At 35.1% G+C, this 26,965-nt stretch overlaps 2 protein-coding genes across 2 annotated transcripts in view; both read left to right on the top strand.

The window, feature by feature from the left end:
- Nucleotides 1–239: 239 nt before the first annotated feature.
- Nucleotides 240–21,040, top strand: LOC126366874 (uncharacterized). The gene is made up of 4 exons (XM_050010207.1): nt 240–773; nt 11,031–11,546; nt 12,878–13,016; nt 17,279–21,040. The coding sequence occupies exons 1-4, from the start codon at nt 570–572 to the stop codon at nt 17,587–17,589; spliced, it is 1,170 nt and encodes a 389-aa protein (XP_049866164.1). The 5' UTR covers nt 240–569; the 3' UTR covers nt 17,590–21,040.
- Nucleotides 21,041–24,787: 3,747 nt separating this feature from the next.
- LOC126366872 (transmembrane protease serine 9) overlaps nt 24,788–26,965 on the top strand; it is a 40,009-nt gene continuing 37,831 nt past the window's right edge. Inside the window, exon 1 of the mRNA XM_050010205.1 lies at nt 24,788–24,868. The gene's annotated coding sequence lies outside the window, so the exon portion shown is untranslated. The remainder of the gene's footprint in view (nt 24,869–26,965) is intronic.

Below are 26,965 nucleotides of genomic sequence, written 5' to 3' on the forward strand. Positions count from 1 at the left end.
ATAATGTTAATTAATCTACATTTGTCGAAATTTGTTTAGAATGCAGTATGAAAATCCGGGATCTATAAGTATTGGTTTTATAGCGCCATCTCTCGGTCCAGCGTTGTATTAGTCAAGAGTTGAGATAACTAATGCTGCTACGCTGCTAAATCGCAGTGTACGATTGTTTGTAGTCTCCGGCGCCAGTGTACATAATACAACGGTGAATAAGAAAGAGAGGGCCGAATGTTTCCCCCATTCATACGAAGCCACCGATAAAACTTCTTTATATGTGTATGTTTTGATATCGGGACGTGAGTGACAACCGCGCCACACACGGGTCTCAAATTGACCAAGTTAAGTCTAATACACGGTAGCACAATGGTGTTTTAATAAACTTACGATCGTCGTGTTCAAATAATGTTAGTGTTACATGTGAATGACATAAAATGTGAATAAGAACTCGCTATCTTGTAGAGGCAATGAGTTTTCTCAAGTAATAATTGCATTGCGTGTTTAATTATTCATTAAAACCGGTTTGATGCTAGTCGGGTGCGTGATACTGCTGTGAAGACGGTGTAGTATTTGCGATGGCGTTTTCACTTAACAAATTGAAGAATATATTGAACTCTAGCCGGGATGGTCAGCTGGCGGGTAGCGGGAGCCTGGAGCCTGAGATTGGGTTCAAGTTGTCCCTGCATCCCCTCACCAAGAACCTGTACGTGACCGTTATCGGCGCCCGGCACCTTCCGTCCTTGTTTGGGTTGAGTCGCGCCCATGGGTACCTCGTTAAGGTAACTTCCTACTATTATATCTATTTTTAACGTCCGCCGTCCCCAAGATAACGTACCTATATATTCAATTGTTAAAATACCTATCTGATAGGTGGCCCAGCCTTATACCGCGTACTCTATTTTTTGTAATACACGAATAATAGTGACGCAATGTCACTAACAATAAAAACAGTTTATCATAACGATAACTAACGAGTTAAAATGTTGATTAATAGAAGCACGGTACCTACCTACCTACATAGGTACCTACAGTTCGTGTAAATTGACAAGATTGAATTAATACTTATTAATTGGTCTGAATAGCGTTATTTATCTACCACAGCTTTCAATTAGCAAAGTCGATTTGGTGGTGGTACCTACCACAGCTACTCAAATTAATAGTAATGAATCTTCAAACAACGGCTGACGTGCAAACAAAAGCGTTCACCACTGGCTTGGGGCTACTCGGAACATCCGTCTAATTGTTTTCGTAATTGGGGCCACTGGATCTGCTCAGTGTGATTCTGTCATTTGTGCAGACGAGGATTTAGTTTATTTATAGTGCAAACTATTATAGAAACAGGTCTATAGATAACATAGCATAACGTGATGACTAGGTATGTTCCAATGGGATAGTCAGAGGTAAGTACCTACACCCATCGCAAGATGAACTAAGTACCCACACCTCACCGAGCTTTCTGTTAGACCAACGCGGTAGTTGGTAAGCGATATCGCCGTGTTTAATGGTCAAACCGACTGTGTTAGTGACAAACTGCACTTAAAATTAATTACCTAATAAGTAATTGGCGAAAATCTGGTACCGGGGTTCGACCCGGCGCTTCCCGTTTGAGAAGCAAGCCAGTGTATCACAACTCATCTAGTGGTCTATACCTATACCTATAGGTAGGTACCTAAGACAAACCGCAATCACTTCTGTTACCTACCTAGATACTTATACCTATATCTCGAATGGTGTTGTTTATGATGAACGCATGGTGACAGGTCAACCATCAGACCATTGCCCAAAGAGATAGTTCATCATACCGGAACGGATATTTGCGACCATACAGGTGCCTTGTGTTAAAAACCGAAATATCTATTTCCCGCGTGTACCGAAATTTTGCCATATTCTCTAGTTATCAAATATTGGAATCTGCAACCGTTCTCCTACGGTGACTAATATAAATCAAAATGGGCTTTTCGTTTTGATAAACAGGGGCTTACGAAAAACAAATGTTTACGAAAAACGTCAGTTATAGACAGTGATAAAAATATTATATGGCACCTTATGCCGATCTCATAGGATTATTTTTATCACTGCACTGTTATTTTTCAAAACTGTTTGCAACTTGCCTTAACCCTCAAATTAGAAGATTCCGTAATTATTATTGCGTTGCGCTTATTTTTGGAGCGCACTGTTTGATGGACACGTAAATATTATCGACGCGATATTTACAGAAACTACACGTAACTAACTTTTTATGTTTAGGTATTCAAACTCAACACAAGTTATAGTATGATGTGGAACGTATCTTTCGTGTCCAATATACCTACATAAACCCATTTCACATTTAAGCCCGGCTCTGTAAAAAAATAATTATATTAGACGCCTAATATTTACTTAAGTACCAAGACCAGAGCCAGATGCTCTCCTGGGAGTTACCTTACTTAAAGGTTGAGTTGTTGTGTCTAACTGTCTACCTACAGGTATCTATGAACGTTTTGTGTGTCATGGGCTCACATCACTAGTTTTTAAAGTAGCTTCGGTAGGTTTTAAGCATTTTGTTTCTGTGCTTATCTTCCCGACGATTTAAAACCGACTGAGGGTTCCATCCCTCCTAACATGATGGACCTATTGCCCTACGATTCATAATAATTCACCTAAGCTTATGATTTCGTAACATAGAAACGTGCAAGTTGTCTTTTAAATTTTGTAATTAAATTACTTATGACTGCCCACCCCATTAAGAAGTGATCGGAATTTAAAGTATTTCTAAACAAAAGTTTCATTGATGACTTCATGACATTTCATTCACTGCACATGTAAGATGGATTACCTCGTTCATCCTAATTCTTAGAATGAGAATAGGTAGTAGGTTGAGTTAGTTCTCAACGCACCTAGTTACAAGGAGGAAATTAAATCTAGATGTGACTCGGACTTGACCCGCAGCTTTTGTCAAGCTGGCACGAGCGTGTCACCCATTACGTCATCGGGTTCTCATCCTGTTCATCCATGAGTTTCCCTAAGCACCGGTGTGTGTTATAAAAACCAAATGCTTCACCCACTTACGTTTACGAGAAACTGAAAGTTTACATACAAAAATATTAAATTAATCAAATTTACAATTTATTTCAATATTATTTATAACTTTTTATTTTTATCTCTTTATTGCAATACATTAAATGTACTTAAATTAAAAAAAAAATCAAATTAATAAAATAAATGAATTGAAAAACTAAACATAATCCTGCAGGGAGAGGCATTGTACTTATACAACTTACCTACCTACATACCCTTTTTATTTGGTGCTTTTTAGGTGCTTATTACCTGAATACGTCTTATAAGCTGTTTTATGGATGGATGGACAAGATGATCACCTGTCACTACAATTTACTTTTTATGCCTCATCATCACTAATTTAAGAGCCACGCTCTTGTCGATGTAGCATTCTCCATTCTTGTTTATCAAAGACCAATTCCTTCACTTCCTTATAAGACACGACATTCGCCTTCTCTTTAATCTGTTCCATGTAAGCTCTTCTTGGTCTTCCCCTTCCTCTATATATTTCTATAGTGTCAGGTTTCACAGCGTATACCATCATTAGGACCAGACGAGATCTCAATAAGTATTCTAGACATTTATCATAACATACAGCCTATTACATACATCCCACTGCTAGGCATAGGCTTTCCCTCAATCAACCAGAGAGGGTATGGAACGTACTCCACAACGCTGATCGGCATTAAGCATTTGGGTAGGTAGGTATACTTTTCGTGATATAAAATAGATATTTGTGGTTTACAAACGTATGTGAAAAGTTTAGCTCGTTATCCTCTTCTTTGAAAAGGCTTGCTTACCGCGGCCTAATTAATATAAGATCCTTTTGATCTGCTTTAAAATAGGACGATCGTATCTTCAAGAAAGTTATCTATATTCAGTCTTGCCTCAGGGGCAGTCTTACCTAGAACAAAAGACCAACTTGAAATTTACGATAGGTTACTTACTACGAGAGGTTTACTACAGGGAACTAAACAGGTTACCAGTTAAACTAACTTTAGTAATAGTATACCATAGAGCAACACGTAGTATACCTATTATATACATAAAATATACCCATTCTCACAGTCTCATTCATAATCTTTATGGAGGCACACTTTTAAGTTTTAAAAGACAATTTGCAATGAGACAAGCACAATACACAAGATAGACAAAATCTTATCCAAATCCCTATTATTATATCTTATACATTAACTCTATCCACCTTACAAATATAAAATAAACCAAGAATGAACGTGGGTTTAAGTATTTGACAGCCAAGCAAAGTTCAGTCGAATTGTATGATAATTGAGATTCCCACGTTAATCCCTGGTTTATTTTATATTTGTAAGGTGGTTGGTATCAGTACACCTATAAGAAATTTACAATACCAGTATTGGATACTAGGAAGGTTAAAGGTAAATCGACTCGCTATTTAAAATTTACAATTCACGGATGTTGGGCAACTAAATTGGCGTCAATTGTATGCCTGCACCTGCCTAGTTTAGTGTGTCAATACTGCCAAGACGAACTAAATGGAAGTACACGGTTCGTGAAGGGTCAACGTAGACAACGGACATTCCATAGCGGACTTCTAGTCGGTCAAAGTATGGAATTTCATGGCGTAACACTGCCGTTGTACCTACCTATCATTTTGTGGACACAAAAGAGAGTTCTGTGGGTTACCTAAATTCCTCGTTACGTTTGCGATTAGTACACGCAAGTGTGACACGTATGTATATCCATACGAAAATTTTAAATAGGAAGTGACGGTCTGTCTATTCGTCTGTTATACCTAAACTGCTGGGCCGAATTGTATGAAAATGGCATGACAGTATATTACTGGGATAGGTCGATATTTTCAAAGAAAGGCGATAGAGTTCTTAGCACGTGTAATCGAAGTTCACGCGGACGAAATCGCGCGCGGGTAATTATAAGTTCTTTGTAAGTATGTAAACGGCACCTGTGCGTACTGTATACTGCCTCGTGTGAAGTAAAACAAGTCAAACTAATACAGTTCGGCGACTGCGTGAGAGCGATACAGCACATTACATGCACCCGTGAACACTCCTCATGGCTAGACTTCAAATCAGTATTGAATAATAAAATATAATCGACGAGTTCACTCGACCGATTCTCGAACGGCATTGTTGCCTATTAGAAAATAATCAAATTTGATTCAGATCCTGAAGGTAAAAAATGTAGAGATATGATTCATTGTGTTTTTGCGTCACATTTATTATATATACCTATTTTCGTATATCATCGATTGAGATACAATCGTATATTTATATATTGGTAGGTAGGTAAGTATATACTTTTGAAGACAAAGTGTAAATGCATAACTATGATAATGATCATTAATATAAGAAACTGCTCGTACCTATATGGCGATGAATGGGCCCCATCTACAGCCCTTTACGTGACGGAACGTCATGGTAAGGGCTCATGTTAAACGTCCTTTTGGATAAGTGAATACACGAGCCATGTGTTAGTGAGGATTGTCGTTAATTCGAACATTTCGACCCATAAATCATCCCCCAAGCTGGTCGCAAAACGCGCGACGAGGACCTTTGTGGATGTATTAATAAACCATTCATTACCTATTACAGTTATAGTAGTGGTAAGTATTCGTCTAAAACCCTTACAGTTAAATTCAGTGGATGTCAGTTCGCTACTGAACCAGCACACACACACACACACACACACACACACACACACTACGAGATGGCCGTGTTAACGTCTGTCCCGTTCATCAAGTTTCGTAATAATTAATAACTAGGCAGGCACGTTAAAGGAGCGAATTGCTACTTTATTGTGTTAATCAAGTCTTGTATTATACTTATAATTACACTGACGGAGCGAATTGCTGTATGACCATTTTAACGTTTGTCCCGCTCATCAAATTTCGTAATAATTGATATAACTAGGTAGGTAATTTAAAGGAGCAAATAGCTGTACTTTATTGTATTAATCAAGTTTTGTATTATACTTATCCCAACAAAAATATATTCATGTAAAATTTTGCCAAGACGAGATTATTATAGATCGCAATGTTATCAGATCTCATGTAGAGCCAGGCTTCTCTACACACCCTAACTATACAAACCCTAAGTTTAGAAACTCTACATGTTAGGTGAAATATGGGGTTTGTCCGTTTCGTTAGAGCTATTCAACAGGATGATAATGAGCAGTAAATAAATTTGTTTTTTTTTTTTCTATTTGTATTAATTTCATGGTGACATGAAATAGTTTTCTGTGATGGTAGCGAAACGGCCAAGCCACATTTTTTATTTTACCTAACATGTAGAGTTTTTAAAGTTAGGGTTTGTATAGTTAGGGTGTGTAGAGTGCCCGCCCTTGCGCTTCGTTTTGTTCTTCTTGGCCTTGGGGAATTACTGTATGGCTATTTTAACGGGTATCCCGCAGATCAAGTTTCGTAATACTTGATTAATAACTAGGTGGGCAGGTTAAAGGAGCAAATAGCTTTACTTTATTGTCTTAATCAAGTTTTGTATTAAGATATAATTATACTGACGAAGCGAATTGCTGTACCGTACCCACTTTATTATGTCAAAAGGGTCATAATAGCGTGCCGCTAGTTCAACAACTTGTGGATTTGTCTACAACTAATAAACAGAGCAGGCGTGAGTTTATATACTTACCTACGTATATGCATTATGTAGAAATAACTCAAGTATATTTTATCCGTTTCTACATATTAAGCGTAAAAATACAGGGCGTTAGTCGCAGCGTAACGAATACTGAGAGGGATCATTCAGACCATGATTCTGAGTTAATATCAAGTGGCATTTTCCGCCGCGAAAATTCATGTTTTTTGTGTTTTCAATTATATACTTATGAGACAGAAAATTCCACTTGATATTAACTCAGAATCATTGTCTGAATCATCCCCCTCAATATTCGTTACGATGTCACTTACACCCCATGCAAGTACGTACAGGTAGCCATACGAGGGCGTGTGGGTGTTCGCGAGATCGTAACAAATACTGAGAAGGATGATTCAGACCATGATTCTGGGTTGATATCAAGTGGAATATTCTGCCGAAAATTTATGAAAAATTTTATGTTTTCACGGAAATTCCAATTAATATCAACTCAGAATCTGAATCATCCCTCAAAATTTTCGTTACGATGTCACTAACACTCTGTATAGTATAAGTAGGGACTTGTGTTATCAGTAATTTTGACGTACAAATATTTTATCAAATTCAAGTGCATACTTAGAGTATCGTTCACGGTTAAATATCCGAAACGTGACTTTAAATTACCATGAAATGTTTGTCGCCATTGAACCGATTCCTGTACGCAAATTATTTACTATTGTTGACTTTAATCGGAGTTGGCAAGACGGTTCTAATTCGAGCAAGTTGACATAGTTATTAGTACCTACCTATAGCATACCTATTTACATGTACCAGGACGATTAATATTGCTATATGATATTTGTTTGCATTGCGCACTTATTTTTATATGCACAAATGTCAAATTGCAATATTGCTTTTTAGATTGTTTCGATGTGGCATTTTTAACCCCTCCAGCTTTACATTCCTTGGTAGTATCGCTTCCTTAAACCAAAAAACATACTATCAATATTAAGATAAGTTTTAATTAGGTAGGTATGTAGGTACCTACATAAAACTGCCATAACAAATAGGTACCTACTTCATTGCATATTTACTAATAAGAGAAATACACAGAGTACAACAGGGTATTACTAGGTAGCAATCACTTCCAGGCACCTATTTAGAAACTAGTTTTTGTCTTAAAAAGAGCTCTACGAGACAATAACTTTGTCGAAAACATTCAACATAACAACGTGACATCAATACCTCTCTTTAAAAAGTATTAATAAGTAGCAACTTTTAGGAGAACATTTATGATACACGTTACACGTTCAGCTGCTTGTCTTCCGCATGTCGTAAAATCCGACAGAGGGATTGTCTCCTCTAACATGATGGACTAATGTTATGGACGATAGGCTGATCCTTTATCACCATAACGTAAGGTTCATCATATCCAGTTTACGACATCGTAACAGTGGCTGCAATTTGTCTTTGATTACTTGTGGCTCTGTCCAGCCCATTAGGGATTATGGGCGTGATTTTATGTATGTATGTGTGTATTTATGAAACAAATAAAGGAGGAGGTACAGATCTTGTGGATCTCGCCAAATCTTGCTTAATTTTCTAAAGAAAACTTAATTATTTAGTTATATTGAAGAATAAAGGTTTTTGTTTTCTTTAAATTTTTTTGGTTTAATTAAACTCACTATCACAAACAAGCAGTTTTCGTCGTTGTCAACTTAATTTTTTTTTATGAACTAGAAGAGATCAATTTCGAGAGAAAATTTCGAGATCTCGCGGGATTCATATTACCAATCCCGCGGAATCTCGAATTTGCGATCTCAAGTCGGGATTGCATTCCCTACATGTAAGTTCAATGTTAAAATTTCCTTATCAAGTGACGAACGACTTATCAATTTGTCTAAGCAATCGACATTATGTCATCGCATACGACACACGCATTTTGTCATTGATTATTTATCATTTTCTTTATCAAAGAATACACTAATGTTCTTGAATTTTATCGCTCGCTTATCTTTCGTGTAGTTGAACGTCGAAACCTTTTAAGATTACTGACATAGTTTTAATAAAAAAAAAACAAATCTTTGTTGGTATTTGCTTACAGCTAAAAAAATAAAAATAGTTACCTATATCAACAAGGAAATCTGTGAAGATCTGCTTTACTTTAAAAATCAGAAGGATAAAATTGTACCTACCTACATAGGTGAAGTCAGGGCGAGCCGCTAGTAAAAATATAAATTCGTCTCACGCATGGGCAAGGACCGATATAGAAAAAAAAATATGATTTGGTATTGATTTAATAATCTGTGCGACTTATAATTCCGGACAAGTCGTTGAAGTCAATGGAGAGGTCACGTTCTATACTAATATAAAGTACTTACCTACTATAACTAAATAATTAAAATTGTAAAATTCATGTCGACCTTAACAGGTAGGTTTAGTCAAAAAGACCGCTCCGAAGCACTCGGTGGGAAGGTGGTCATTACGCTGGCAGCTTTAACTTAAAGAACAACTCTAAGGACATTATTCTGAACACCAGTGTGGTTCTACGTACATTGGTACCTATTTTTTTTTTCGAATTGCCCATTCGGGCAGGCAAAGGTCACTTGGTCTTCTCTTTTTCTTCTTTGTAGAATCCGGTATAATGACGTCTTCAGTCTTCACACTTCAGTAATGGTCGTCCTGATAACGTCCTTACTTTTATAGCTTCATGTATAGTCCGATAAAATAATGTCTTTAGTCATATACACTGGTACCTACCCTAAATAGGAATTACGGATGAAACTTTATTTATGAACTTATTCAAAAAAGACGTCTTTATTTTTAAAAGACATTTCCTTAAATATTTTATGCGTCGCTTTTATGTCTTTTCATTTGAATTTCCTCTCTCTTGATAGATGTGATGAATCGGTCGAATTTGAGAGATGCTCGATTATCAAGAAGTGCCTATTCATTGCAGCCTTGGCCTTGAATATATCTAAGTTTAGTTATTATGTTGTGTCTACGTTTCTAGTAAACATATCAAGTTGATGGGTACATTGGTGACTGGGTGCCCTCAGCGCTCCATATTTGTCCGGCCAAGTAGTTAATGCCATTTAAGGCAAATCTACAATAAGTCACGTCAAAAAACGGTGCATTGGTGTGCAAGTACAAAACTAATGTTATGATAATGAAAGTAAATGTCTGTCTGTTACTTTTTCACGCGTTTATCACTTGACCGATTTCGATGAAAACGCGCCAGACATATATGGAAACACAAAGGTGAACATAAGGTGTTTTTCAAGGACTGACTTACGTGCTTACCGCCGTAAGAGCAAAGTCTACGCAGATGAAAACGTGGGTAATAGTTAGCCATTTATGATTTCCTTATAATGTTACCGTCATACCACGATGCCTAAACCTATGATTTCCGAATTTGTTTTCAAACTCATGTTCGGATCTCAAATGTCACATGCTTAGCGGTGAAGGAAATCACCGCGAGGAAACCTACATTCCCCAGAAAATGCGTTTCGGGGATATGTGACCTAATCTGTATTGAGCTGGTTTGAGACCAGACCGGCAGTCGTTTATGTAAAAAACCGGACCTGTCAAATCTTAAGGTTAGGGAAGCCGACCCTGTGACAGAAGAGATACCGCTAGGGAGATGATGTTGTCACGGTTTCATTCAGTATTTAATCGTTAATACCTCGTTTAGGAGAGGTATCGAGGGCATATCACATCAATCAAACGTTTGGACCTATAGTAACATATTATTATACATCAATGCTAGCGACTATGCTTCTTCGTGAACGCTCTTATACATTTCCGTATGTTTGAAATCTCCGCGAAACGCGACACGTCTCTATAAACAAAACATAATCTTATTTTCACCGTCCAAATAATTACATTCCTCAGTCAACTTTGCAATATAGCTATTTAAATTAATGCTAAGGAGAGAAGGGATGAAAATGTCCTTAAATAAAACAAGTCCTCTGTACTAAAATTAATTATATTTATAATTCAATTAATTCATTTAATTATATTTACAGAGGACTTGTTTTATTTAAGGACACCCTTCTATCTTTCTGGAGTAACAAAATGTAGAATCGTTGTATTTGAGAAGGAGTAATTTATTATACCTAAGGTATGTGGAATCTTTGTCAAGACAAGATCACTTGTTCGCATAGGTACTACGATATGAGTAGCATTCGCAGGTTGGAATGTCGATCGGTTTCAATGGATCCGGTTGTACACTCTGTACCGACAATAAGAGCCGATTAAATCTATTTTAGTATACCAACAAGATTCACTGCAGAAATAAACCTTCAAATAATATTTATTTATATTAAATTACGTAGCTGGTTAGTTTATGTTTCTATGCGTAATTGCTAGCGCAGTATAATTGATGGTCCATTATATTTCATTACATTTCAGGTCAAAGTTTTTCCGGGCGACAGCAAATTTGAGACAACCCTACAAGAGAGCTCATGGCCTGTGTGGAACGAAGACTTCAAATTCCATTTGAAGCCAAAAGAAACAACAAAGAAGTCGTCAGAAAAAACCATCGACCTTCAGAACCAACTTGCGGGCCATTTTTTGTCCCTAACCATATACGCTATATTAGAATCTCCAAAACAAGATGCTGACAAACGAAAAAGTAACAGTAAAACGCTAGATGCAAAAAAGACGCCTAAAGTGACGGATCAGGAAGAACCTAAAACGAAATCGGGTTTTCTTGAGAAAACATTTAGCAGTTTCAAATCTACGAAAGTTGAAGCGATAGCACAAAAATCGATATTAGAAAAACGCAGAACGGTAGGAGCAGCCACGTGGAACTTTGATTCCAAGTTATTTCAGAATGATCTCAAGAATGGCTTGATTGGAACTCCGGATATTTGGAGACCAATTAACGCTATAGCAAGCGGACTCACCAGTAGCAACGATGCCAGGGTAAGTTACGCAAACTTTATTATCCCTATCAGATCAATCAACCACGACTTAATTTACATAAACGTTTAATTATTTAGGTACCCACTCACGAAATGTTGCACAGAACCCCTTGAACTGTATTCTCCCATCATAAATTCCCTATTTATTATTTAGATGTAATCAACATTGGACCATCGTGAAACAAGGAGTTTCTGAAATCGTTGATGTATTTTGCAGTTGGCTTCGAAACTTATTTGACTTTATTTTTTATATGATAAGATTTTTTTTTTAGTATCAAACTGGACTAAACAATCATACAATTGTTTTTACGAGTTCCCTGCAGTAGCTATAATATGTTTGAATTCAGATTAACAGACGACTTTAACGATATTTTTACGACGTTTCACGGCTCGGCGCGACGCAGCGCACGGCGCAATACTTTGCGCTGTATTTGGTGACTTCATTATTCGTATTTTTTTTCCTTCTGGAGTAGGCGATATACAAACACATTTTGTATGACTCATTTAATATGCCTATTAATAATATAACTACAAGTGAACAGATATATACCTACATATCTATTGTAATTCTAAGTTTTGTCTAAATTGCATACTTATAAGCAGTCACCCGTGGTTTTAATGTTAAGATTTTCCGTGGGAATCAAAATTATATTCTTTATTAAGTGTTACAATCCGATTATGAGTCATATAACAATGGCTGACGATTGAATCTTACCTACACGTCGGGTTTGCACGTATGTCGGTACCTACGCGCCCACAATAGAACGGGTTTGACCTCGACCCATCCCAGTTGAAGTCCATAATTGTGCTGACGTCATACTTTAGCAATGCATTATCTCCTTATAGACACTGTGAAATCTTGATAGAGTTATAAACGGCGCATTAGGAGCCAAGAAAGTTTGCATGTGGCAAAGGACATTTGCACTAAGTTGTAAAAACTTAATCTTTGCAGAATTCTAGTGCTATTTATCAACTTTATTTATGTAATTAGGTAGGTATATCTCCAGGAAACTTTATTTACTTTGTAACGTATTTGTAACTTTCGTACGTGCAAAATAGTTTTATGACTCTTAAAACTGCTTTTATCTTGAAGAAATCTTCGTTTATGCCGTTTATGAAATTTGATAACCGCAGTTGTGAAAATAATGATATCGGATCTATTAGAATATTATTACACGTGCAGTTTGTCCTTTGTGATCTACTTTGCCTCTCTCCTCAAACATAGCAACGTAAGAAGCAATAATATCAGAATAAGAATCTTACTATTTAAAAATAATATTATTTGAACTTTTTTCTTGTGAGTTTCATAAACCTCTATAATTATGTCTACAGAGAGAAAACAAGAAGGGACAACTGGAAGTGACATTGCTGTACACGGCGAGTGAAGACGGGCTGAACGACATAGTGCAGCTGACAATTAACCGGCTGAGATGCAGCGTGCAGACCATGCAGGAACAGGAGCAGTTCAAAGGTAAACCACCAGCATTATCTGACTTTTCTACACGTATACTCATTATCAATCGTATTGAGGAGCTCTGTGGCGCAGCGGTTAACGCGCTCGGTCTGCGATTGTTGAAGTTAAGCAACTTTCGCAAAGGCCGGTCATAGGATGGGTGACCACAAAAATAAAAAAGTTTTCATCTTGAGCTCTTCCGTGCTTCGGAAGGCACGTTAAGCCGTTGGTCCCGGCTGCATCACCATCCACCTTTCTACACTTGTACTCACTATTACTTCACGAGTCTTCATTTGCAAACTTATTTTATATCAACGATCTCCTTTATAGTGCAATATAAAGTAGGTAACTATCCTTTGTATAAAATTAGGTTCGTTCACAATCTTACCTGATCGTAAGTTACGTAACCAAGTAAAATCGTAAATCACTCTAGAATGTTTTTACCCAGTTTATGTTTGTTACTTTATAAATAAGGACCTTTATACCTAAAACCCCTTTTTTACCTTTTTTAGACCTTTAAACCTTTTTTATGGAATTCTATAGTCTCTGCTTACCCCGATGGGAAACAGGCGTGAGTTTATGTACGTGTTATACCTAAAAGTACAAAGTGATGTAGGTTTAGAGTATTATGAATTTGTTCCGTAAGCATAATGAAATGTCTGGTACATCTGTTGACTTGGGGACTCATTTAAGAGGTTTACTTAGTTTGTTACCTATTTACGTCAGTTTGGGTGTCCTACTTAGAGTTCTAGAAGCTAAATTACAAGTTAGCGCATGTTATTTTGAGTGTCGAAACTTTTATGATATATGTTCTTAAGTATTAAATTTTTCCTTTTAGTTTTCCTTAATAATTTTATGGCCTCAGATTTTTTCTGATATAATGGGTTATTTAATCCATTATACCCCAATAACAGCCTCCGTGGTCTAGCAACAGCCTCCGTGGTCTAGTGGTTAGAGCGTTAGGCTCACGATCTGGAGGTCCGGGTTCGATTCCCGATGGGGACATTGTCGAAATCACTTTGTGAGACTGTCCTTTGTTTGGTAAGGACTTTTCAGGCTTGAATCACCTGATTCTCCGAAAAAGTAAGATGATTCCGTGCTTCGGAGGGCACGTTAAGCCGTTGGTCCCGGCTATTAGCCGTAAAAACACCTACACCAACCCGCATAGGAGCAGCGTGGTGGAGTATGCTCCATACCCCCTCCGGTTGATTGAGGGGAGGCCTGTGCCCAGCAGTGGGACGTATATAGGCAGTTTATGTATGTATGTATACCCCAATAACCCAAAACTGTTTTATGGTACATTTCAAGTAGAAAATTATATTTTATTTTTGGTTCAAGTTAAAATATTCTTGTAATTAATACATTAGGTACCTATACATTTTAATTTTATTAAAATCTATTGTAAATAATGGAAAACATGCACGCAAGCTTAACAAAAATCAAAGACTTACAACAACAAAAACATAAACGAGACCTAAGTATGCGCATTTTATAAAAAATAGATTGCCGTGTGACCTCCATAGTACGATTTACGACGTATTTATAGACAAAAACTCTAGCTAGGCAAAGATATTAAGTCGACGTGGACATTCAGAAATGTACTTCATTAGCGTAACGGCCCTCCAATGGCTCGTGAACACTCTTTGCTTATTAAACAGGAGAGAGTTCACTTCGAACAAACGTCACTCGAACTAAATGTATGGTCTTACGAGTATAACCCTAAATTAAATAGACTGAGCACGCACGTTGGTACGTAACTGACTTGTAATGAGTGAGTACTTGTACGATTACAATGCAATGGAGTGTTTCTTATACGAGTTCAAAAATAATTTAATAATGTTCAAGGTACCTACTATTTAGTTGTTACCTGAGCATTATTTGAGCATCCTCCTCCGACCCGCAGTGGAGCAGCATGCATTATGCTGTAGTTAGCATTCGTATAATTTATTGGTTGAAGCGCTCAATGGAAATCGCGCCGCGCGCAGCGCGGTTGTTATGCAGATCCGACTGATCAATTTTCAACTTATTTTAAACGTTATAAAATCCGCGTAGCTTTTAGATTTAACCTAAATTTAGTATACAGATTAGACAAGAACTGAACAAATATTGAAGTGCTATGATGAAATAAAATTAAGAATATTTTTGCCATTGCATTGTTTAGTTTGCAGAGTTATAGGCTCTCCCTTATCTAGTATTAATGGATTCCGGTCGGATCAGTGTTATTTTGACCCGCAGTAGAGCAGCATGCATTATGCTCCATACCCCCTCCGGCCGATTGAGGGGAAGCCTGAGCCCAGCAGTGGGATATAGGCTGTTTGTGTTATATATTGTTATTGTCCATTCAATGTGACGTAATTCCATCGACTTCTACAATTATAGTCACTCGTGGGATACATCCCACAGTACACTATTACAGACACGTAATATAATGTAGACGACTTGATGATCTCTCCTTTTCGAAGTAGGTAATAAATTAGTCCCTTTTGGCATTAGTAAATGTATCTCATCATAATGCGTGTCAGGTTTTAAATTCATTACTCAAACTCTTTCGAAATATCTAAAGCTAAGAAAGACCTCAGGGGTACATTAAAAACCGTAGTGCTGCTCAGTTTTTAGCTAATACCATAATCAAGAAAAATTCGAGTCGTAATTCTTAATTTAAAAGTTACGACTCGTAACTTAGTTTATAAACTGTACATTTAAATTTTACGTCTTCAGTAACCTTATAAAAATTTAATTGGTTCATAAAAAAAAATACCAAACAAATATATAAAAAATACAAGAACCATGAGGACATTTTCATATGGAGGAATATGTCTCATAAGAAAGATAAATGAAAAATCATATTAAGTTGCGGCCAAACATCGTGTAATATTAATTTAATAAGATTAAAATATAATAATTTCATAAGTGTGTGATATTACTTTTGGGTACAAAGCCATTCATACACTGCGCGGATACAAATGCGGAAAAATAGCACATGATTATAAATATATATTTCTGAATTCTGTCTATAAACAGAAGTTCATCTTACATTAGGTTTCCGTAGAAATAACAGAAACTGTGTAAGACCACTTCACTCATATCAATAATAATAAACCTTTACACCTACTGAATAGTACTTACAGAATATTATTGAATCGCGCGTAAGATGATAAGTAAATACTAGATACTTACGTACAATACTGGTATTTAGACTGATCTAGAGACACTAAGTCTGAGTAAATTCAGTTGAAATATAATAGAATTGCCATTAAGTAATAATAATGTAGAACTACCAAGTACAATTAGTTAACTGTTTTACCAGAGCGTGGTTCAGACATAAATTACTTACAGTTCGTTGAAGGCAAATGATTGAGTGGATATAATTATGATGCATACCTATTCTAATTAAGTACATTTTCAAACGTTTGCTTATGATATATTTTTCCCAATAGCAGCTAACATTTGCAATGTTCGGCACACACATTAAATATACACTGGCGTGCAAAACTAAGTACTGCACTTTTTTAATTATTTCAATAAAACTAAATTTAGAAAAAATATAAAAGTGTAGCAGGTACTTAGTTTTGCAGGACAGTGTATATTGTTAATTTTATGATATTCCTTAAGGTAAGAATGAAGAATAACACATAAACTAAAACACCCCATTACTTATAAATGGAACAGACTTCCTTTTAATCAACCGAATGGGAGCACACTCCACACTGCTGTTTGAGAGTTGGTAGGAAAACTTCACGTATTTTTCAAGATTATTGAATCTTACACGTTAGTTTTCTTGTGCGTGGTTTGAATTTGTAATCCTACATAATATAGACTTTTAAGTATCCCACATTAATCCACAAACATATAGAAATTTATATATAATGGCGAAAGATTTAAAATTGGAATTAGTTACTGAAGAATAAATTGATGATATCTAACTATCTATCTGTTCTAGCCCAACATTTTTTTTATTTGACTTATATTGCCGTAGATTTGCCGCAGATGGCATTAACTACTTGGCCGGACAAATGGGGAGCGCTGAAGGTTCTCACCCAGTAACTAGTCCAACAGGGAATAATAAGATTAAAAGAAGAACATGAGATATCTAATATATACAATTTTATAGTATTTTTTCTATTAAACCAAATACGCTAACTTATTACTTGTAAAGAAAACAAAACTATTATACTGTGAAATTCAAGGAGAGATCTCCCACTAAACCTTTTGAATTTTCCATTTCACTTCCTTTGCCTTGAGCATGACACTGTTACTATACAAATAACTTTGCGTTCCAGCGATGCTGTACCTAAAGGCGGCAATATTGGAAGCTAACAAAGCGGAATGCTATTGGAGGAGCGACAAGTTTGCCCCCACCATCTCAGCCAGATGGGATCCTAAGACATCCACCGTGAAGCTCTGCGCGTTCAAAGCCAACCTGAACAAAGTCAGCATACACATCAGCTTGGGTTGTAAGGCAAACACTTTGTCGAAGAAGGATATACTCGGCAGGGCAGTTGTAGATGAGAAGTCAGCATACTCCGACACGTGGAAGGAATGCCTACGGCAGCCCGGCATCCCTAAAACTTTCTGGGTAAACTTTGAGTGATCACACATGCTGTGATATTACGTGTTGTGGTTGTGGGGCGATTATTTCACTATGAGACTATGACCCGTGTCTGTTTGTAACACGGTTTCAAACTTATGAGTCAGCTGTTTACATATTAATGTTGTGAGACAAAGTATACTTGGGGATTACTTCGAAGTTACAGCTATTACATAATATTAATTTCCACTAGTAAATTATCGAGCACTTGCTATTGGTATGAGTAATCAATTGCATTGATATCGTTATCTATTGCGAGGAGATATAGAAATGGCCAGTATTTTGTATTATCATTTGTATGCGGGTTCGGTTTACTGCACAACAATGTTAATATTAGAACAATATTATAGTCAAACGACATATCTCTAATACGACTAAGTAGTGTCAAAACTAGCTCCTGTAGGCTCTACACGATAACCGCGCCGCGGCGCGAATTATATCGAGGCCTTTGACCAATAGCCGCTTGACGTCCATCTACGTAGATAGCATTCGTATAATTTATTGGTTGAAGCGCTCAAATGGAAAAGCGCGGTTGTTATGCAGATCCGGCTGATCAATTTTCAACTTATTTAAACGTTATAAAATCCGTGGAGCTTTTAGATTTAACCTAAATTTAGTATACAGATTAGACAAGAACTGAACAAATATTGAAGTGCTATGATGAAATAACATATTTTTGCCATTGCATTGTTTAGTTTGCAGAGTTATAGTCTCTCCCTTATCTAGTATTAATGGATTTCGGTCGCATCAGTGTTATTTAACATTAAGTATTCTATATTTTGAACGGACACGCTAAACAAATACAGTTGACCAGATCTTCAACCATCAAAATTGTAAGTATAGTAGTCCAGAATAATTAATCTGTCCTACTCGACCGTAATGTGCGTCAATCCAATAATTGTAGGTAACTCTGCAGCCTGCATTGCAGTTATGACGTTAATTAGTAGCGCAGTAAGAGCTACTTGTGACGAACGTCATCTTATGTGAAGCACCAGCTTATCATTATGTAGCATGATGTTGGAAACATTATTTGGTGTCGTTACATTTTTGTTTTGATTTACATAAAGACAAATTTATACCCTAAATACCTTGTGATTGAATTACAAATACCTATTATTATATGCACAAATGCACAATGTGTCTTTACATTTATAAATCTAGTTATTAAGCAAAACATTTCTAATCTCCAATGTGTGATTTACGAGTATCAGTAAGACTGTTGTTGTATTCTATACATATTACGTGTTTACATTTAGTTCATTGTTATATAACTTGTCACATTTTTTTTTGTATATTTTTATAATGGATTTTATAAGTAACATTATTGCAGAAATTCGCAAATCAAATAAGTATCGAAAACTATTGGGATATAGACATAGACAAGACAAAATTTAACGATTTTTATTTAGGTATGTGTTTTAAGCAGTTTTGATTACCTATTATAACTTTGTTTGTTTCTAGTAGTTGTGCAACTCCCTTTAAAATTATAGGTGCTTTATTCAAACGACTAGTCTACGTTTATACACCTATTTGAAATATTTCGAATGCCCTTGTTATTTTTAGATGATTCATTATTTTCACTAAAAAATATTGGAGCTAGGAAAACTTTTGCCTATTCTAAATTGTTTGTGGTTGATGACATTATTATACTCAAAAATTTTGTGAGCAATACACAACTGAGTCCAGAGACCCATTTAATAAACATTACGATTATAAAACACCTTTTTAATTCAATGTACACTGCAGAGCGTGTGAGCAAATTTATCAGAGACATTATAAAGCTTCATAGTGGTGACGCAGTGAACACCGAAATGTAACTGTATCTTACAATTGTAATGTTGATTAAGGCGTTACTCTTGTGTGAGTGAAAAGTCTCGAGGAGTAACCAAGGGCTTGTTACAACTACAATATGAGGTTTAATATGTGTCATTAAATCCTATTTCTATGCATGTGACGTTGGGACATATCACCATGAACGGAATGCATTCATTTGCATGTATTTCATTTATCTTTGCGTCTCAAGGTTGTAGGGTCAATGTGGAGGTAGTAAAAGGTTGTACCAATGACGCAAGAAATATCGTTTTAAACGCGCACGTCATTTGACCTGTACGTATCACGGGCGTGAGACAGAGTTACTAAATAGTTACTTCAGGTAAAGTCGATTTGTTACTGACACCCCAGCCTCTAATATCAACGCTTGTACTTTGTATACTTATTTCGATCTTAAACGGAAGCATCTCATTATTTGAGGGGAATACCAACATTGGAATAGGCCATTTTGTCCTATATACAGGGTGTTAGTGACATGGTAACGAAAACTTTGAGGGATGAACCAGGCCATGATTCTGAGTTGATATCAAGTGGAATTTTTCGTTGTAAAAGTATGGAATGGAAAATAATTAAAAAAAACAAAAAATTCATGAATTTTCCGACAGCAAATTTCACTTAATATCAACTCAGAATCATGGTCTGAATCATCCCCCTCAGTATTCGTACGGTGTCACTAACACCCATACCTACTTGTATGGCTACCTGTATGTACTGGTACGGGGTGTAAGTGACATCGTAACGAATACTGAAGGGGCTGATTAAGTTCATTATTCTGAGTTAATATCAAGTGGAATTTTCGATCACAAAAGTATAGAATTGAAAATAATTAAAAAAATACTAAAAAAAAACATGAATTTTGCGACGGAAAATTCCACTTGATTTTAACTCAGAATCATGGTCTGAATCATCCCCCTCAGTATTCGTTACGATGTCACTAACACCCAGTATATTTCTAATGCAAGTCGTTATTTTTCATTTATAAGTGGGTGTTATTCAGTTTTTGCGGTCACTAGCGAGCTCCGTCCAGTCCCTATTATAACAAATAAAAATGGTGCTGATTCCATTAGACACCTCTTAATTTTATTTTAAGTTATATTTCCCTTTTTTATCCCCCGAAAAGCAGGGAGACTTCTGATTGCTAGCTGATAATTTTAAAATGAATGAGTGAATGGAACAACAACCCGTAGAAAACCAATAGACATCTCGCCTCTATGCTATTCATTTAACATAATATGCTGTTAACTTAGTTATGTCGGGTTATACGCCAACGTTATTAAACGTAAAGGTTTTTTTTAACAATTCTGTTTCCATATTTTTTTAGCATATGAATTACCCTTATCAGCAGATTATAAGATAATGTAAGGTATAACTTAAAATAAAATTAGGTCTGTCGTCTGTTGGGATCAACACCAACTATCTATGCTTGACTTTCTGTCAACAGGGTGAAATCATGTTATGACAACACTATTCGATTACTTGTATGTTTTATGACAACCTAGTTATTCCAGGCATTATTTATTAAACTAATTTTATTAATGATATTTTGGTGGCTAATTATTGTTATTTTTATGTGACATACAATTTTATATATTTTGAAATAAAATGTTGTATTGAAACTCGTGTACATTGTCTTTTGTTTTTATTAAAGTTATTGCGCAACAATAAAAGAAGTACAATCAACGTCCTTGTCGCTAAAAAGACTTTCTCCACCATAAGGTGAAATAACCCGAGGATAAAATATATAAGTACGTACAAATTTACCGGTTTACCGGTCCATATAAATGATAGTAAAAATGTTATGTAACATAGCTGGCTAGGAGTGTCTCTTCTAGTTACGACTTCGGGGATAGAGGCATTTCTCGGGAACTTGGGTTTCCTCAAGACGTTTTCTTTCACTACTGAGCACATGATAATCATTTATAATCCAAACTTGATTTCGAAACCTAATTCGAAAATCATCGGGTTAGGTCCATGCTATATTCGAACCTGCGACCTCAGTGAGAGTCAAGCGTTCTTCCAACTGGATTACTACGGCTCCTACAGTTAAATAATGTTTGCCTTTATTTAGTTAAGTTTTCCTTCCGCAACAATTTCTAAAGCGACTGTATCTTGACAACTTTAGTCTTGGAGAAGGGAGTTAAGCGTTTATTTCTAAGCTGATAAAAAGTAAATGAAAGGACATAAAGTAACTGTTGTAAGAGCTAAAAGGTTATAAGGAAAAAACCCTCGGTTTTATCTTTTTGCTTCTTTCCTCTTTGTTTTCGTTTTTTTTTAATTTTAAATAAAATGTTTATTGATCTCTGTTTCCAAAGTAAAAAAATCATAATTCCGCGTTACTAATTTAATTTCTTACAGGAAGCGAGCTTACCTACTTCTAAAACAACAAACATTTATCAATAAAGAGTCCAATACAAGTCTAGTATTTTAATACGGTTCCCGATCCTGGAGCAAGATTCGAATTCGTGTCTTACATATGTTTGTAAGGATCAAAAACCTGACGTATACGATTACCACTATGTGTAAAGGATAACGAAAAACACGACACCAATTTAATACCTATTACTAAACCCACTAAGTCGATCCAATATTTATTTTGAACATTAAGGACGAAGTTTAAATATATACTTCACCCTTAAGGACCTTCTACACGAGGCCAAATTAGAAACCGTTCTAATTCAGTTGAATGCCAATATTGAATTGGTAATGTTTTCTAAGAAAATAGAGCTCTATCTATAGAGTTATCGGGGTATGTTGTGTTGCTGGTGGTGAATCATTGAAAAACTGTCTGATAGTCTAATCAGAACTTATTTATCAGTAATTTGTGACACAGTTCCTAAATCTTTAGTGTTAATAACCGGAATAAAAGTTTACTTGCTTTACAAGTCAGTCGATTACATAATATCACTAAATCTTTTAAGGGGCAATGTATACGTTTTTACAATAAAATTCCAATTGACATTCAGAATTTATCTTTCAACTGTTTTAAGACAGTAGTTAAACAGAAACTTTGCAAAAAAGTTAGTGATTTTTTAGAATATATGAATGCATGGGATTAACTGTCTGAGAACAGATATTAGTCAGCTAAATTATTCAATTGTATAATAATATATTTTACGTTTATTTATTTTTAAAGAACGTTTAGGGTCCTGTGCCGAGGTTTTTCTTGCAGCTTCTATTCCCCGGCTGTACAGGTTGTGAGAAGCTGCAGTAGTTTTAGGCGGATGAGACGTTCGGTATGTAAAATTTACAATTCAAAGTGTAACTATGTTACCTACTGAATTTAAAGATATTTTTGAAATTGAATTCTATTTACATAGAAACATGATATCACGAATCATAGTTCTCAGTAGTAGATATTAACGAAAGCCATTGTTATCAGGCCTATAGGCCTATACTAAAAAAATACATAATACCAGCTGTGCTCGTATTCCAAGGTAAACACAGTAAAGTTTATTATAAAAGACATCAACGAGACGCATGTTTATTCGTTACTATACATGATTACAAACTCAATATAGATGCTTATTGTCAAGTAAGGTATTAAAGTTATGTTTATTTAGCTATTTATATTGAAAATGTTTTAGTTTAACTAATAATTTTCAGAAAAGGCGGGAACTAAGTGCTTACTACGCGGCGATCGAAACAAATGAAGAACGGGGTTTGACTTGTTCGCTGATTTTTCTATGAGGGTTTTAGGGGTTTTGGTTATAAAAAGAATTGGGTCGTGTATTAGTTTCAAGATACATTATGAAATTCTGATTACTAAATAAAGACAGATCTAAAACTAACGAAAAACATTTTCTTTTTTCTATTTACCTTATTTATGATATTTAATCAAGAAAAACGTAATAATAAGTCTGACATTTTATTAAGTTTTTCTATGACGTCACGTGTGCTTTTTCATACAATTTCTATAGTAATTTCATGTTTTGACGTTTAGTAAAGTAACTGATTTGACTAGTTGGAAACTAGCCTATTACTTATTTTATATTGAAAGTGATCATTCTTCTATGAAGTCATTCAAATTCAGAAGTGAGATATAATAACAAAATTAAACGGTAACTTTACTTTCTTAGAAGGAATATCATACACCCTCGAAATTTCATGAGATGGTTGCGGATCATAATACAACTTATGACTATAGACGGCTGTGCTAGAGAGATATTTATATCGTTTTTATACGTCGCGATATCAAAAGTGTACAAATTAATCTGATCTTGTAAGTTTAGTAAAGGTACTAAAGGTGGGTACCACACTGATGCAAGAATGTGCAAATGGGTACCTACCTACGTGGCACATAAGTATAATTTAAAACAATTATGTAGGTAGTTATAGTAAGTACCCGATGTCATAGTGTAAACGATTCATTGTTATAGAAAAAAGACTTATTAATGGATTTATCGCAAGTCTCTAGAAGCTGTTTAAATATTTGATTACGCGTTACTCGGTGTGCGGTTAATGAACCCTGCTTATCACTGTTACTTCCCGAATTAAATAATCTGCTTGTCTTTTAATTTAACTATACTCTATTCGCTATGCTAGAGTGCAATCTTTTGGAACTGAACTTAATAAAATTCTGCCGTAAATAGGTTGGTACGTACGTACGTAAATAGGTAATTTATTTAAATAATGCTTCAACGTAGGCATTTACTTACAGTCTACTTTTATATTTATGAATCTCTCAACGTTTCTTTCACTCCATTAATATTAAAATTAGTTTGTACATCTTTTTGTAGTGTGTAAATAAGTTTGTAACAATTTAACAAAATCATGAAACTATTAAAACTATCAAAATGTTAAGAAGTGATAACACCAAAAAAAAAAATGAATAATGGATGGGATAAAGAGACCTTAGGGAGACAAACTAACGATTTATCACGTACAGAAAAAGGATGTTAGGATTTCCGTCTATCCACGTAAGTCTTATGTTTAAGGTCATTTATTACACTCTCCCAGTAATACCTACCCTTATATTTTATTTCTCGAAACCCTTCGTGTATGACCTTTTCTGATAAAAGGGTAAAACTAATAAATATAAGTACCAATCCAATATTTAAACTTTTTTAAAGTGGGACCGTTGATAAGAGATTAACACATATATCACGTAAACACGTGTAAGTAAGTATAATAATTATAAAAGTTCCTTATTAACTTACTACCAAACCTCAAGAAACTGGGTCATAATAACATTTTCTTCCTGTCTACGGCGAAGTTTAAGATGATTAATGAAAAGTCGGTAATGAAAATTGGTTTAAAAAAACAGATGTTTAAGTCTCTCTATGGTTTAGCGCGTGGCCTGTAGTTAGGTAGCCCGCGGACGGTGCGGTGTGCGCAGACGCCGCGCTCAGTACCACACCGGCAGCGCGCGCGCCGATATATCTCGTGGTCCTGTGAGAATAACGGAATTCGTGTCAAAAGTCGGACGACGCACCTAATCAGCTGTTCGGTTGAGGTGAGTTACACTATCGTTGATTTATTTTGGTAATAAAAAGATACCTACTTAAAGTTAATGGCTAATTTAATTTAGATATTTATGTACTTAACTGCTTATTTTTGTTTGGGTTGTCAACTTTCAGTTTTGGGTTTAAATATAATTATGAAAGTTGAATTATGTTTAAATAAAGTCACTATAGTTATTTACCTATTTACTGGATATAATTATGGACTTTACGAATCTAAGTTGGTTTGAGTAGTACTACCTTGTGAGTTAAGTGAAGGATAGTTTCTAAAGTTGCAACATAATATATTATCGCTGTATTATCTATCGTGAGAATGGTAATTTCATAATAAATTATTTATTTAGTCCGGATATCGAAACGCTTGCGTAAAAATTTCGAGAATTTGGGTGCTAAATCCATTTTCGTTAAAGATAAAAGTTATGTAAAGTCGCATAGATAAAACACGAAAGTTGAAAAAAATTCGAAATAGTGTTTTATTTAAATAAATTAAAATTACTTTGTAGAATTGTAAAAGTCATGTACTTACACATAATAAAGTCTATTGAAAAATAAGCATCTAGCAAGATGCTAACTAACATTAAGGTAAAATAATTTCCTTAATTAGGTAGGTCCGATAAAAAGCACCTAATTATTTTTGTAGGCTAATACAATATTATTTATTTATTTTCGCGTATTTTTTAGGATTGTATATCTTTAGCCTCGTTCCATCGTTCAATGACCCGTATCTATATCTTAGATAAGATCATTTACCTCTATAATTCATTATTATTTCATTCGGGATTATTATTTCATATGAATTACGAAGTCCAAATTCTGTTGTGTTGAACCCTCGGGGACCGAGTCCGCCCCGAACTTGACGTATTCAAATTTAATTGACTTATATATGACTAGCGGCCGCCCGCGACTTCGTCCGCGTGGATTTTAGTTTCCGCGGTAAAAAAATTGCGATTTTTTTTTTATTGATAAAGCCTGTGTGTTATTTTGATGTATAAGCTGCATTATTGTAAAGTTTCATTAAAATCCATTCGTAGTTTTTGCGTGAAAGAGTAACAAACATCCATACTCACAAACTTTCACATTTATAATATTAGTAACAAGATATAAACTATACATAATTTAAAATAGTATACAATAGATTTATCAAATTGGTTTACAAAAATACGAATATCAATTTTCATTCTTAACAGTTCATTGTTGTAACTAAACATTGTTATCACAATGAGGGATTTTTCCGATTTCGTTCCTCAAAAACAATATAGATGGCGTTGTACATATTTTTCTTCGTTTAACCTTCTAATTTATATCTTTGTTTTTGGGTGTAAATGATGACCCTTTTTTATTAAACCCAGGCACAATTACGTCTTCCATTATTATTCTGATCAAAATAAAGGGGAAGCAATATAGGTAGCAATGTAATTGTATACACAATGTGATCCAAATATCAAGTAACAATTATTTTTGTATGCTTCTGCCGTTAAATTGTATTTTGGAATAGTTATGTACCCGAGTAATGAGAAATAGGTAATTATCACGTTAAAGCTGTACAACGCTATCCTATATTTTTTTTATAAATGTAGCCTGGAAAGACCCTCAATACTTAATATTCGAAGAGCAAGCATATGTTTAATCAGATTAGAATAGAGGTAGGTCGTTATCAGCATAGACTTCAAACGATCTGTGTTGAAGATTCTTAATATTTTATGTCTTTTATATATAATTTAATTTATTAAAACAGCAACAAAAATAACATTTCTTCAAATTACAAATAATATCTAATCAAATTACAATATACCCGTATAATACCTAATTTAATTGAATACTTGTAATTTTGCCGTAAATGTCTTTGCTTAAATGATTTGTTATCGATAATAACACCGCTCTGTAAAAGGTTTAATTATCTTGGCTGTAAAAAATAATCCCTATTACTTTTATTTAAGATTTACAAGTTTACATGTTACTTATAATTATAATGATATGAGATAAGAGGATTTCCTTCATGTACCCACGCCTTCGTCACGCGTGTTGAGTTGACACATATAACCTACTCTTTTAAGCTGACTTTTCGGAGAGTACCAATTCATACATTTAAA

Source organism: Pectinophora gossypiella, chromosome 5 (genome assembly GCF_024362695.1).
Source record: "Pectinophora gossypiella chromosome 5, ilPecGoss1.1, whole genome shotgun sequence".
NCBI classification, from domain to species: domain Eukaryota; kingdom Metazoa; phylum Arthropoda; class Insecta; order Lepidoptera; family Gelechiidae; genus Pectinophora; species Pectinophora gossypiella.